The 14,720-nt window shown below is 44.3% G+C and overlaps 1 protein-coding gene across 1 annotated transcript; it reads right to left on the bottom strand.

The window, feature by feature from the left end:
• Positions 1–56: 56 nt before the first annotated feature.
• Positions 57–10,364, bottom strand: acta2 (actin alpha 2, smooth muscle). Its single transcript, XM_033610886.2, has 9 exons — positions 10,207–10,364; positions 3,964–4,153; positions 3,501–3,629; positions 3,289–3,399; positions 2,970–3,054; positions 2,549–2,710; positions 2,278–2,469; positions 1,976–2,157; positions 57–855 (listed from the first exon to the last, which is right to left on the bottom strand). Exons 2-9 carry the CDS (start codon positions 4,090–4,092, stop codon positions 712–714), a joined length of 1,134 nt encoding a protein of 377 aa, XP_033466777.1. The 5' UTR covers positions 4,093–4,153; positions 10,207–10,364; the 3' UTR covers positions 57–711.
• Between the last annotated feature and the right edge of the window lie 4,356 nt (positions 10,365–14,720).

The following is a 14,720-nucleotide window of genomic DNA, read 5'->3' as shown; positions in this document are numbered from 1 at the left end:
ACATTAGCTAAAGAGAACAGGTGTGCGGGGTGTTAAATGAAGAGCGAACGCAGAGATCTTGTATGAGAGCTCTTTATTGTCTTCCTCAGCCAATCGTCTGTCACCTCCATGTTGTTGATGTCACATGACACACTTCACTTTTTACAGACAGCACCATGAGGCCACGCCTCCTATTCACCTACCCAGAGTTCAACAGCTGTGACATCATCATTACACTGTGTGACATCATTACAAGACAGAAGATAACACCAGCGGGCAGCGTTCAAGCTTTATTCATCAAAAATAAAAACACACTTTTTGACAACAAACAGTACCAACATGGACGGGAGGGGGCGGGGCCACAGGTGGAGCGGGAGGGTGGGGGGAGGGGCTACAGATGGAGGAAAGCGCCACATTCACAGTTTTCAGGTGAGCAGAGAGGGAGGACGTTCTGAATATTTAAAGGTTCAGTTCACCAAAAACATCTGATGACGTGATGACTTCACTTCCTTTTGACCAGCTGTCAGAAAAAAAAACATTTATTTTAGCATCTTCCTAAATACCAAAAAACACCACTGACTGACTTCCTGTCGCTGCCGTCCGTCTCTGTGTGGATGTTTTTGGGGATCTGATCTGGGACCTGTTAGCTCGTGCTCAGTGAGGGCTAAAATAAGACGAGGTGGGGGGGGCGGAGGGGGCGCTGGAAGAAAATGGCGACCCTGATGGATCTTTCTAGAAGCACTTGCGGTGGACAATGGACGGTCCCGCCTCGTCGTACTCCTGCTTACTGATCCACATCTGCTGGAAGGTGGAGAGGGACGCCAGGATGGAGCCGCCGATCCACACTGAGTACTTCCTCTCTGGGGGGGCAATGATCTGCGGAACAACGAACAATAAAGTTTAATTCAAAGGTTTGAACTTCCTGCAGTGAGTCACTGTAACAGGATGAGTCATGTGACCCTGTCTGCATGTTAACTTTACGTTCTGCGGGCTCATCCGGTCGTTCAGCTCGTTAACAGATCTCTAAGGTGCAGATGTTTCTTTGTGGACATGAAACGGAAATGATGAGTCGCTGACACCAGACGTCAACATGATGTCAGGAAGACATCAGAAAGACATCGGACTGTTACGTCAATCAGAGGTTAAATTCTGGTTGAAATGAAAATTACGTTGACGATTTTTTAATATGTCTAACGACATCTTGTCTCTTGGTATGCTTGTCTTGTATGCTGTAAAGCCCTGTAAGGCAAATTGTGACCAAATCTGTTGGAGTCTCTTGGTGTCTGTTCGAGTCTGTTTGAATCTGTTGGAGTCTGTTAGTGTCTGTTGGAGTCTCTGGGTGTCTGTTGGAGTCTGTTAGTGTCTGCTGGTATCTGTTAGTGTCTGTTGGAGTCTCTGGGTGTCTGTTGGAGTCTGTTAGTGTCTGTTGGAGTTTGTTGGTGTCTGTTTGAATCTGTTGGAGTCTGTTAGTGTCTCTTGGTGTCTGTTGGAGTCTGTTAGTGTCTGTTGGAGTCTCTGGGTGTCTGTTTGAATCTGTTGGAGTCTGTTAGTGTCTGTTGGAGTCTCTTGGTGTCTGTTGGAGTCTCTTGGAGTATGTTAGTGTCTGTTGGAGTCTCTTGGTGTCTGTTGGAGTCTCTTGGAGTCTGTTAGTGTCTGTTGGAGTCTGTTAGTGTCTGTTGGAGTCTGTTAGTGTCTCTTGGTCTGTTGGAGTCTGTTTGAGTCTCTTGGAGTTTCTTGGAGTCTGTTAGTGTCTGTTGGAGTATGTTAGTGTCTGTTGGAGTTTCTTGGAGTCTCTTGGAGACTGTTAGTGTCTGTTGGAGTATGTTAGTGTCTGTTGGTCCGTTGGAGTCTGTTTGAGTCTGTTGGAGTTTGTTGGAGTCTCTTGGTGTCTGTTTGTGTCTGTTTGTGTCTCTTGGTGTCTGTTTGTGTCTGTTTGTGTCTCTTGGAGTCTGTTGGAGTCTGTTTGTGTCTCTCTGTGTCCCCTGGTGTCTCTGACCTTGATCTTCATGGTGCTGGGGGCCAGGGCTGTGATCTCCTTCTGCATGCGGTCAGCGATACCCGGGTACATGGTGGTTCCTCCGGACAGAACGTTGTTGGCGTACAGATCTTTACGGATGTCGATGTCACACTTCATGATGCTGTTGTAGGTTGTCTCATGGATACCTGCCGACTCCATACCTGCAGGACGCACCAGGAGACAGTGGGTGAGACAACGTGTCCAATGGGTGAACAGACTGGTGACCAGACAGGTGGACAGACAGGTGAAGAGACAGACAGACAGGTGGACAGATGCCTAACCGATAAAGGACGGCTGGAACAGCGTCTCAGGGCAGCGGAACCTCTCGTTGCCGATGGTGATGACCTGTCCGTCAGGAAGCTCGTAGCTCTTCTCCAGAGAGGACGAGGTCGCCGCTGTCCCCATCTCGTTCTCAAAGTCCAGAGCGACGTAACACAGCTTCTCCTTGATGTCCCGCACGATCTCCCTCTCCGCTGCGGAGACACGTCATGTTGTTACCACGGTGACAGAAACCTGCTCATGATGATGATGATGATGGTGATGATGCGGTACCTGTGGTGACGAAGCTGTAGCCGCGCTCCGTCAGGATCTTCATGAGGTAGTCGGTGAGGTCGCGGCCTGCCAGGTCCAACCTCATGATGGCGTGAGGGAGGGCGTAACCCTCGTAGATCGGCACGTTGTGGGTGACGCCGTCTCCAGAGTCCAGCACAATACCTGATGGACAGAGGGACAGAGGGACAGAGGGACGGACAGACAGGTCAGTGTTTGTGTCAGAACATGTAAAAACAATAATAAACATGTCTTCAGTCTGTCGGCTCGTCTGATTCGTCTGAGGTCATATCTGTATTGATATTATTGATCAGGTGATCAGTGGTATTGATTTCTTTGATTGACAGATTATTTGCTCCGACTTCCTGTTTATTGTGAGGAGACGCAGTGATGAAGAGGAGGGTGATGAAGAGTGTGGTCCAACCTGTGGTGCGTCCTGAGGCGTACAGAGACAGGACGGCCTGGATGGCCACGTACATGGCTGGAACATTAAAGGTCTCAAACATGATCTGAAAACAAACACAAACATATCTGTCAATAATCACTTCATAATATCAATATATCAATCAATAACACACAAATATATCTGTTGTTATTTATTTATTTATAATCAATATATCAATTATCATCAATTACTATTATTTGTTGCACTATGTTAGATATAATGTATTGTTGTACAGTGTAGTATTATGGGATGTGTGCTGTAGTATTATGGGATGAACTGTAGTATAGTGTTGCCGTACCTGTGTCATCTTCTCCCTGTTGGCTTTGGGGTTGAGCGGAGCTTCAGTCAGGAGGGTGGGATGTTCCTCTGGAGCCACTCGCAGCTCATTATAGAAGGAGTGATGCCAGATCTGACCAATCACAGAGCAGAGAGTTACCACCTCCACCATCATCACATCATCATCATCATCATCGTCATCATCACTGACAGGTAATAATAATAATGGACAACCTTCTCCATGTCGTCCCAGTTGGTGATGATTCCGTGTTCGATGGGATATTTGAGGGTCAGAATACCTCTTTTACTCTGAGCCTCGTCCCCGACGTAACTGTCCTTCTGCCCCATACCCACCATCACTCCCTGAGGGACGGGGACAGAGACGGGGGGGGGGCAGACACAAAGACGGAGACAGGGACAGACAGACAGGTCAGTGTTGGTCTCAGCAGCATCATAAAAACATCAGAACATTTAAAAACAGAATAAATAAAATCTTTTAAAATATGCAGTCTTCAATCAGGTCCTCATCCAGCAGGGGGCGTGGCCTGTCCACATGACTTTGACATGAACCAATCAGAGACTCCTCTGCAGCATCTGTGGACTCGTTCTGTACTGGTTGTGTCACCAGCAGCAGCGTTAGTATTAGCATTAGCATTAGCATTAGCACGTCCCCGTGTGTGGACCAATCAGCTGTTACCTGGTGGCGGGGCCGGCCCACGATGGAGGGGAAGACGGCTCTGGGGGCGTCGTCCCCGGCGAACCCGGCCTTACAGAGACCGGAGCCATTATCACAGACCAGAGCGGTGCTCTCCTCGTCATCACACATGACTGCAGGCGGGGGGCGCTGTGGGCGGGCAACGACACGACAACGACGCTAAAGAGTCACACTGAGAGACAGAGACACAGAGAGACAGAAGGGGGGGATTATTGATTATTGATGAAGACAAACAGAGGACACAGAGAGGTGACTGGTTTCACTGGTTTAACTTGCAGACAGAGATGAGGGCAACAACAACCCACAGTTCACTCTGAGACAGTTTTCTTCTTCTCCTCCATCTGACAGGTTTTTACTGCTCCACACTGATAAACTGATTATTGATACGAATATGATCAATAATCAATGATCACAGATTCATCTACCAGCAGGACGTCTCACAGGTCCACTCGAGACTCGAGTCTCATGACTTGGATTTGAGTCAGAATCAAGTCACACATTTTAAGACTTTGGACTCAACATGGACTTTAACCCTGATGACCAGAGTTCCTACGGTCATGGAAATTTCACAACCTCTTTTTCCAGGCCTGGAAGAGTCATTCAAAGTTTTGGAAAAGTCCTGGAGGGTAACTGTCAATGTGATGTCGCATAACTGCACATGACTGAATTACTGTATTCTGTTTAATAAAGTTTGAATCTGAAACATTTGAAAAACGCCGGGCAGGAAGAAAAAAAGTCTTCAAACCTGAAAAAGTCCTGAAAAAGTTGTGAAGTTTTGTCCGTGAGTGTGTGTGAACCCTGAACGACTCGTGACCTGACCTGGACCTGAGCCTGTTAAAAGTCTGTTGTTTATAAAGTGTGATATGGATCAGGCTATTTCCTGAGTCCAACAAGTCGTAACGAACCGTCCTGTATGAACCAGCCTGACAGCAGAAATAAAATGTAAATGGCTGTATTTTGCTTTTATGTTACTGCAAATTTTGAAAGAAATCATGAGACGTTATCTTTCAAAAAACGTGTCCATTTTTTTCTTCAAAAATCTTTAAAAGTTTTTGTCAATTTGTTTTACTTTAAAAAATTTGTCAATTTATTCTTTGAAAATATTTATGGATTTTTTCTTTAAAGAAAACCTCTGGGTTTGAACATGTTTTCAAAAAAAAAAATCACCGAAATGACCATTTATCAAAGCCAGAAATTAAAAAAAAATAAAAACATAAATTATTTACTCCAATAGTCCTTGGACGCACCGTGTGTGACAGAAAAAAAATACAAATCTTAAAATAAATATTTAATCAGAATCACTTTATTCTACATCTCATTAAAAAAAACGTTGAAAATAAACAGTTTATATGACAGGAGTGAAAAACAGACTTTTTTTTACTTTTAACTTTCAAAAATTCTAAAAACTGATTCATGGTGGAGGGAGGGTCCTGGACCGCAGCCCCCCTCCCCCTCCTGTGATAAATAGGGAACAGTCCCTGAGTGCTGCTGCTCTCAGGTCAGTTTGGTTTTAATACTTTTGTTCTACAACTTTTAAAAGGAGGACTTTTATTCTGAAACACAGCATGTCTGCGCTGCAGCCCCGTCCACAAACTTTTGTCCACATGCTGTGAGAGTGTTTGATCAGTTATGAGGTTGCATGTGTTAAAAACATGTAAGTCCTGCTGCAGAGAAAAAAAAAAACATCTGATCCTGTAAATCACCAAAATTGGAGTTGTGAGGTTTTCACGTGACGGCAGTGACATCACCCCCCACCCTCAACCCCCCCTCACCCACCCCACCCCTGCAGTGACTGAATGAAAACTTCCTAATTCGGTCATGAAGCAGAAACCTGCCTGTGTTTGGTATGCTCGCTCGCCCCCTCTCTCTCTGTTCACTCTGCCTCGCTCGCCCTCTCTCTCTCTCTCTCTCTCTGTCTGTCCCTCGGTGACAGACAGAGAGACAGACAGACAGACAGACAGACATACGGACGTGTCTTCAGTCCATATTTAGTCACATTTGAGAATCAAATATTTATCTGATCTGTGGGTTCAGTGTGCCCTCAGCGTCGTCTGACAGGAAACTACTTTACCTTACAGACACACAGACAGACAGGAGGACAGACAGGCAGACAGAGAGGAGGACAGACAGACAGAGAGGTCTGCAAGAGTAAAACACTACAACAATCAGATGATAAAGTAAAGTAGTTATTTAAAGTCTGCAGAGTCAAAATGAAATAAAATAAAAAGCAATCCTCAGGATAAAACGATGTAAAACCTGAGATTAAGTTTAGACTGAGACGTTCCTCCAGATTAAAACAACACGTCTTTAATTTAATGTTTAAAACGTGTCACGTTCAGCTGGATTTTTATTTTTATTCTCATCATTTAAAACTCAAACCAACAACATGTCCGATGTGATGTCAGGCAGCATGATGACATCACTGAATCAAAAGAGGCGTGACATGTAACACACCAGTGTCGGCCTCTAGTGTGACATATAACATACGTGTCAGCAGCTCTTTATAAACAATAACAATGACATCACATGTCAATAACCATCATGTAGCATCCCTGTTATATGGCGGCTAATATCGTCCTCTGCTCGGAGGGTAAGGAGCTCCTGGACCTCATTGTTAGAGTTAGCTGTTAACAGCTAACTGCAAACAGATAACTGCTAACAGCTAACAGTCGGGATGAATAATATTGGATATTTTGCCCATCTATAACAACTCATTTGATCGATAATCAATATCAATATATCTTAATAATATATATTTTTATATTTTATATATTTTTTTTAAAGTGGAGACAACTCTGTCTTCTCATCCTGTGATCATGTCCTTTTCTACAGAACAGCGAGGCGGAGTAACAACGTGATATTCCCGCCTTGAACAGGAAGTGTAAATGTGACAAACAGCTGCAGGAAGTTTGTGTAAAATCAGTGATTTGAATTCTGAATGGATGATTTCCTGTAAATATTTAATCATAGAGGAGTTTATCTGATAGGTTTAATAACTGTTTGTACAACTCCCCACCTGTATTACATATTTATTATTTATTATCAATCAACCATAGTTTGTCTGACATATTCAGTGTTTCTCCGTCCTGACGTTGAGCCGTCGTTCTGTGAGCTCTGTGGTTGTTTCCTGTTGTGAAGCAGGACAAGGCTGTTTGTAACACTGAAGCTCAGTGAATGTAACTCGTGTTCAGGTCGTCACTGTGCTCTCATAGTTCATATCTTTAATAATGATCTAAACTTTTAAAATAACTATTTAATTCAGTTTTCTTCCTCTTTCTTTAACCCTTTAAAGGGCCAGTTCAGATGTTTTAAAGTGGGGCTGTGTGAGGTGCTGATCCACAGTCAGCAGGGTGGAGCCTGACATTAAAGCTCAGTGATGCGCTGAGTGGGCGGAGCCAGCAACAAAATGTGTTTAGACACCTTAAAAAAATATTAGCTTAAATGTACAATCTACTGAGAGTATTTTCACTGCTTCACCTTCAGGTCCGTCAGCCTGTTCTGACTGGGAAGCTTCAGTTCTCCATCTGTGCTCCCGTCACAGTCACCAGACTCCATTAACAAAATCAGTGATTTAACATCAGCGAACACGGAGCTGCTGGTCTACTGCTGCCTCCATCAGTCTGTGTGTTTGTGTTACTGTGTGACTTTGGTGAATCTGAATTAACCCGTTAAAACACCAAAGTCACACAGTAACACAAACACACTAACTGGTGGAGGCAGCAGTAGACCAGCAGCTCCTGTGTTCACTGTTGTGAAATCACTGGTTTTATCAATGGAGTCTGGCTGCTAAGAGAGCGATGTAACGGCTTCTCTCTCCTGTTGTCTGACGCTCAGGTAAAGCTGTGAAATTAATAGAAATACAGCGTACATTTAAACTGATATAAAATATATTTTGTTGTGACCCCTGGTGGGGGTCAGGACCCTCAGGTTGGGAACCAGCAGGACAGTGTGTGTTGATGGTGATGGACGAACGCTTGGATCACTGATGTGTTTTTATCGACGATGAATCAGAAAATATTAGTCTGTTTATACTGAGACTGAATCTGACAGGAAGTAAAACTGATGTTAAAATAAACCAAATAGTGTTGAGCAGAGGACGGAGCGCCCCCCGCTGGTCACATTATCAACAGCAGACTGGTACAAAGTTTATTAAAGCAGACTGATGACATTATTTAATCTGTAAATTAAAGGGTTTCTAATCCTGTTTTTGTGACATCAGTAGGTATTGATATATTGATATCGACAGTGATGATGTCATCAATAACAGAGTGAGATCAACACTTTGATATTTCAGGAGAACCAAACAATGAAACTCAAGAGTCACATTCAAGCTTTAAATCCTCAGTTTACTCCAACCTCTGATGAAGAACATGACAAGTGGTCGAAAGCTTCTCAAAGGCAGATTTTATTTTATTTCATTCTATTTTATTTTGTTATTTTGTCATTAATCTTTAAACTTAAATCAAACTGTTCCTCTGGGCTCCCGTAGTTTAGATTTAGGTTTAACTTTTAGCTTCTGTCTTTAAATCTCAGATGTTTGAAAGGAGAAACTGCTTTCAGATGAATCTATGAGTGCCTGCCAGTCGAGACTCAGGGAGTAACGGTTTTAAAGAAGGGCGACGAAAGCTTCGACTCAGCACCGAGAGACTGAAACCAAACGCACCTCAACACCTGTCAACCAAACCTCATTCAGAAAATCACACATTTTAACACTCGCTCACAGAAAACACACAAACTAGCCATCAGACATCAGCAGCTCATCAAGAGGAAGTGAACATGTTTCTGTTTCCTGTTTCAGGTTCTTTCAACAGAACAACTCAAGCAGGAACCTCCTCACCAACAAACTGAGGCTCAGCAGGAACCTCCTCACCAACATGTTGAGACTCAGCAGGAACCTCCTCACCAACATACCGAGGCTCAGCAGGAACCTCCTCACCAACAAACTAAGGCTCAGCAGGAACCTCCTCACCAACAAACTAAGGCTCAGCAGGAACCTCCTCACCAACATACTGAGACTCAGTAAATACTGAACACTAAAAACAGTGGAAACATAAATGGAGTCTGGTGTTGGATTCTGTCTCAGTTCAGCAGGTGCAACATGAAAGAGAGGAGGAGGAGGACGAGGAAGAGGAGATGAAAAGAGAGACAGATGTGACGAAGAGGAGAGGAGGTGGAGGAGCAGAGGAGATAAAGAAGGAGAAGAAAGGAGAAACAGACCTGAGGAGGAGACGGAAGGGAGGAAAGGAAGGAGGTGTGGCACGGTGGAAAAGATGGAGGAGAATGTTTCAACAGTTAAACAGAGAGGAGAGGAGAGGACGATGGAGGAGAAGACAACTGTCTTTAGGTCCACTGTGAGGAGAGGAGGTGAAAGAGGAGGCGAAAGAGGAGTTGAGGGAGGAGGTGAGCAGTGCAGGCAGGGTGCAGCTTTTATCAGTTCTGTCTACATTTACATGAAGATGAGGAGAGGGGGAGGAGGAGGAGGAGGAGGAGGAGAGTTTTCCTCTGTAAAACTGAGAGAAGAGGAGCAGGGAGGAAAGGAGGAGGGATGTGAGAGGAGGTGAAAGGTGTAGGAGCAGACGATCAGAGACGAGGAAGAAGACGATGTGTTGCAGAGTCAAGAAGATGAAAAGAGGAGAACCAAAATGAGAGGAGGTGAAACATGACAGAAGAGGTGAAAGGTTCAGGAGCAGATCAGACATGTTGCAGGTTTAAGTTCTTTCACATCAACACTCAGAGAAAAGGAGGTGAAGACATGAAGGAGGAGCACCTGAGTAGATACAGAGGAAGACAGAGGAGGAAGAGGAGAAATCTTTTACCAGTCTGCAGTGTAATGACAGGAGAGCAGGAGGTGAAGAGGATGCAAGGTGGTGGAGGAGCAGATAAGATCAGAGAGGAAACCAGAGGAGGTGAAAGAGGAGGGGATGAAGCTTTTAGGGTTGGGGAGGAGAGTGGTAGAGGAAAATTAAAGAAGAAAAAGCAGGAGGTGACAAGGAGGTAACAGGTGATTTAGGAGAGGAAAGAAAATGATGACATGATGCAAAGAGAGGAGAGGAGGAGGTGATGGAGGAGGTGAAGCAGAAGGAGCAGAGAGGATGATGGAGAGGAGACAGAGGAAGATATTTTACAACTTTTGCCAGTTTTGTCACATTTACAGTGAGAACAGAGGAAAGAAGGAGAAGGAGTTGCAGCAGGAGGTGATGGAAGAGGTGATGGAGGAGGTCTTACCGTGGCAGTGCAGGGCCTGCTGGGACGTGGGGGGGGACAGGACAGAAGTGAGAGTCTGAACGGCTCTGACTGAGTTTATTAACCCTCCACCTCCTCCATCCATCCCTTCATCCCAAACATGGCCGGGCCTCCTCCCTCTGTCCCTCCTCCTCCTCCTCCCTCCCTCCTCATCCCTCTCTCCATCGCTTGAGTCCTTATAGGGCAGGCCCTGAGGGAGGCAGCCAATCAGACGGCTCACAGCGCCGTCGGACTTTCTCCCATCATTCGGTGCATTCCTCCGAGAGAATTCATATTTACACTTCACTCTGTATCTGTATCTGACAGGAAGTACTGAAGTAATCTATTACTGTAACAGTACTCAGATCACACAGTAAAAGTAATCTGTTATTGTAACAGTGAAACTCAGTCAGATGTAGTTACATATTAAAGTGGTGGTGATGATGATGATGATGATGATGGGTGTGACTCTGTGGTCATGTCCAAACTAAATAAACTGATGTTTGAATCTGTGCAGTGACTGAAGCTGTCAGAGACACGAAGGACAAAGAGGAAGTCTGTTGGGTGGACAGACAGACAAATGGACGGATGGACGGATGGACAGATGGACGGATGGACAGACGGACAGTGGCAGGCAGACAGTGTGTCTCAGTTAAAGGTCAGACAGTGTTTGGTGACAGCGTCTCACACCTCAGCCATCCCTGTAATGTCCTCATGTCTCTGTCCCCTCAGTCGTCCTCACAGCACTGAGACATGTTAAAGTCCAGGTCACTCAAACATAAACATGTTCTAAGTTCATCACGCCACAGGAGAACGTGTGTTTAACCACGAGGCAACTTTGAATGATTAAAAACATCGTCAGGTTTCATGTTATTACGTTTCAATATCATGAAAAAATGAGCAGTGTTTCTGCTCTGGAACGCTGGCGGCGTGTCCACTGAGGGAGGTGATGTAATGATCGAGCCACCGCAAAGTGACAGTGACAGTCATTACACGCTAACTCAAGCTAACCTAGTAGCAAAAAGCATGCACACCCCAAGCTGAAGAACAACAAAGTGGCGGCAAAGCAAGAACTCTCCTTAGCTGCTAACTCAGTAGCACAAAGCTCACACGTTAGCATAAAAACTAGAGAGCTGCTATGGAGCGACAGACTCTCGTTAGCAGCTAACAACAGCTAACTTTAGCACAAAGCTCACACGTTAGCATAAGAACTAGAGAGCTGCTATGGAGCGAGAGACTCTCGTTAGCAGCTAACAACAGCTAACTTTAGCACAAAGCTGACACGTTAGCATAAGAACTAGAGAGCTGCTATGTAGCGACAGACTCTCGTTAGCAGCTAACTCAGTAACAAAAGTCTATGGTTGCACATCACACACCCTCTGAACTAAAGAACAAGCTGTTGCGTGGCTCTAGCCTCTCGTTAGCAGCTAACAACAGCTAACTTTAGCACAAAGCTGACACGTTAGCATAAGAACTAGAGAGCTGCTATGGAGCGACAGACTCTCGTTAGCATCTAACAACAGCTAACTTTAGCACAAAGCTCACACGTTAGCATAAGAACTAGAGAGCTGCTATGGAGCGACAGACTCTCGTTAGCAGCTAACAACAGCTAACTTTAGCACCAAGCTCACACGTTAGCATAAGAACTAGAGAGCTGCTATGAAGCGACAGACTCTCGTTAGCAGCTAACAAAAGCTAACTTTAGCACAAAGCTGACACGTTAGCATAAGAACTAGAGAGCTGCTATGTAGTGACAGACTCTCATTAGCAGCTAACAACAGCTAACTTTAGCACCAAGCTGACACGTTAGCATAAGAACTAGAGAGCTGCTATGGAGCGACAGACTCTCGTTAGCTAACAACATCTAACTTTAGCACAAAGCTGACACGTTAGCATAAGAACTAGAGAGCTGCTATGGAGCGACAGACTCTCGTTAGCATCTAACAACAGCTAACTTTAGCACAAAGCTCACACGTTAGCATAAGAAATAGAGAGCTGCTATGGAGCGACAGACTCTCGTTAGCAGCTAACAACAGCTAACTTTAGCACCAAGCTCACACGTTAGCATAAGAACTAGAGAGCTGCTATGGAGCGTCAGACTCTCATTAGCAGCTAACAACAGCTAACTTTAGCACAAAGCTGACACGTTAGCATAAGAACTAGAGAGCTGCTATGTAGTGACAGACTCTCATTAGCAGCTAACAACAGCTAACTTTAGCACCAAGCTCACACGTTAGCGTAAGAACTAGAGAGCTGCTATGTAGCGACAGACTCTTGTTAGCTAACAACATCTAACTTTAGCACAAAGCTGACACGTTAGCATAAGAACTAGAGAGCTGCTATGGAGCGACAGACTCTCATTTGCATCTAACAACAGCTAACTTTAGCACCAAGCTCACACGTTAGCATAAGAACTAGAGAGCTGCTATGGAGCGACAGACTCTCGTTAGCATCTAACAACAGCTAACTTTAGCACAAAGCTCACACGTTAGCATAAGAACTAGAGAGCTGCTATGTAGCGACAGACTCTCGTTAGCAGCTAACAACAGCTAACTTTAGCACAAAGCTGACACGTTAGCATAAGAACTAGAGAGCTGCTATGTAGCGACAGACTCTCGTTAGCAGCTAACAACAGCTAACTTTAGCACAAAGCTCACACGTTAGCATAAGAACTAGAGAGCTGCTATGGAGCGACAGACTCTCGTTAGCAGCTAACAACAGCTAACTTTAGCACAAAGCTAAGCTCACACTCACAGCAGTGAGCAGTAACTGTTCGCAATTAGGGCTGAAAGACTGAAAGGTTAGTGACGGATATGTCTCTTGTGATTAAATAACTGTGACATTTAACAGAAGTAATGTAGTATTTATACAGAAGAGGAGAGGAATTATTTCAAGGACGACTCCTGTGCATCATCCAACAGACTTTTAGGTTCAGGTCCACACAGCTCACAGTCTGTTCACGTGTTTTATTTTCTAACATGTTTAATGTGAAATCACTGATTTTAAGATAGCCGATTTTACATAGTTTTAAAGAGTTTTCTGTAGATTCAGAGGTTTTAAAAAGACAGTAACATACAGTGTATAAAACAGCATCAGGGTCAGATTTTTTTATTGTTCCCTGAGGTCCAGGTTCTGCTGTGATGGAGCTGATATGAGACTGACCTCAGCTTCACCGCTCCTGCAGCAGCTACACTCACTCCACTGTTTCCCCTGTTAGAGCTACAGAGATCTGATGCTATGCTAACTGTTTGTAGCTAACTGACTGAGCTAACTGTTACTGTAACTTTAAATAATGTGGATCTGACCTGTGAAACATTGAAAACATAACACGAAGGTGCAGCAATGAGGTCGCTAACACCTGCAGCTAAACAGTTCTGTATCTAATTAAAACATTTCTGTGCTAATGTTACTTTAAAGAGATGCTGATATTACAGTTGCTATGCTAATGTTACTTTTGTTATGCAGACATTACTTTTTCTATGCTAACGTTACTTTTGTTATGCTAACAATACTATTTTCTGTGATAACATTACTTCAGTTATGCTAACATTACTTTTTTTATGCTAATGTTATTTTTGTTATGCTAAAATTACTTTTTCTATCCTAATGTTACTTCTGTTATGCTAACATCACTTTCTTTCTATGCTAACCATACTTTTATTATGCTAACATTACTTTTTCATTGCTAACATTATTTTACAGGTGGTGTCCCCTCAACAGGGGATGTCCTCGGTGTCCTCAGACAGGATCATTGTGTGGTCAGACCTGGCTGTGGAGGTTGTATCAGTGCAGCTGACTCAGAGACATGTTTGAATCCTCAGGAGTGGACAGGGTGTCCATTCTCAGCTGTGTCCGCCCTCCTTCACACTGTCACTGTTACTGATTTACTCTCATTACTAACACTCACTGTAAACACATGGAGACAGATCCTGTTACACACAGCGCCCACCTGTCCTCAGCTGGTCCAACTGATCCACCACAACTCTGTCTGTCCTCAGAGACACAGCCAATAAGAGCCCTGACTCTGACCGGTCAGTCAATCACTACGGCTGCTCAGATCTACATCACACACACACACACAAAAATTTATAAAATCACACTTTGATAACTGTATCAATCTGTTAAAAAGGTCTGATGATCATTAACCACCTCCGTCTGTCTCATCTGGCTCACCTCCTCATATGGCAGTGTAGCATGTTCACACACACACACACACACACACACACACACACATGTATACACCTAAGCGACGTGCCAAAACAGTGACATCATCAGTTTACATGATGTACACTACAGTCCCCTTCTGAGGACAGATCCCAGACCGTCCTGAACACACACACACACACACACACACACACGCTGTGGTCGGACTCATCCCCATGTTAGGACGACAGCAGATCCTGAAGCTTTAACGTGACGTCTGGACATTAAAGGAGCATTCTGCTGTTTTTCTGCCTCCTCCATCTTAGCTTAGTCAATCAATCAATCAATCAATCAGTCAATTTTATTAATAAAGC

This window comes from Epinephelus lanceolatus, chromosome 21 (genome assembly GCF_041903045.1).
Source record: "Epinephelus lanceolatus isolate andai-2023 chromosome 21, ASM4190304v1, whole genome shotgun sequence".
NCBI lineage: Eukaryota > Metazoa > Chordata > Actinopteri > Perciformes > Serranidae > Epinephelus > Epinephelus lanceolatus.
Note: the sequence above shows the minus strand (reverse complement) of the source record. Positions and strands in the feature narration are given on the sequence as shown.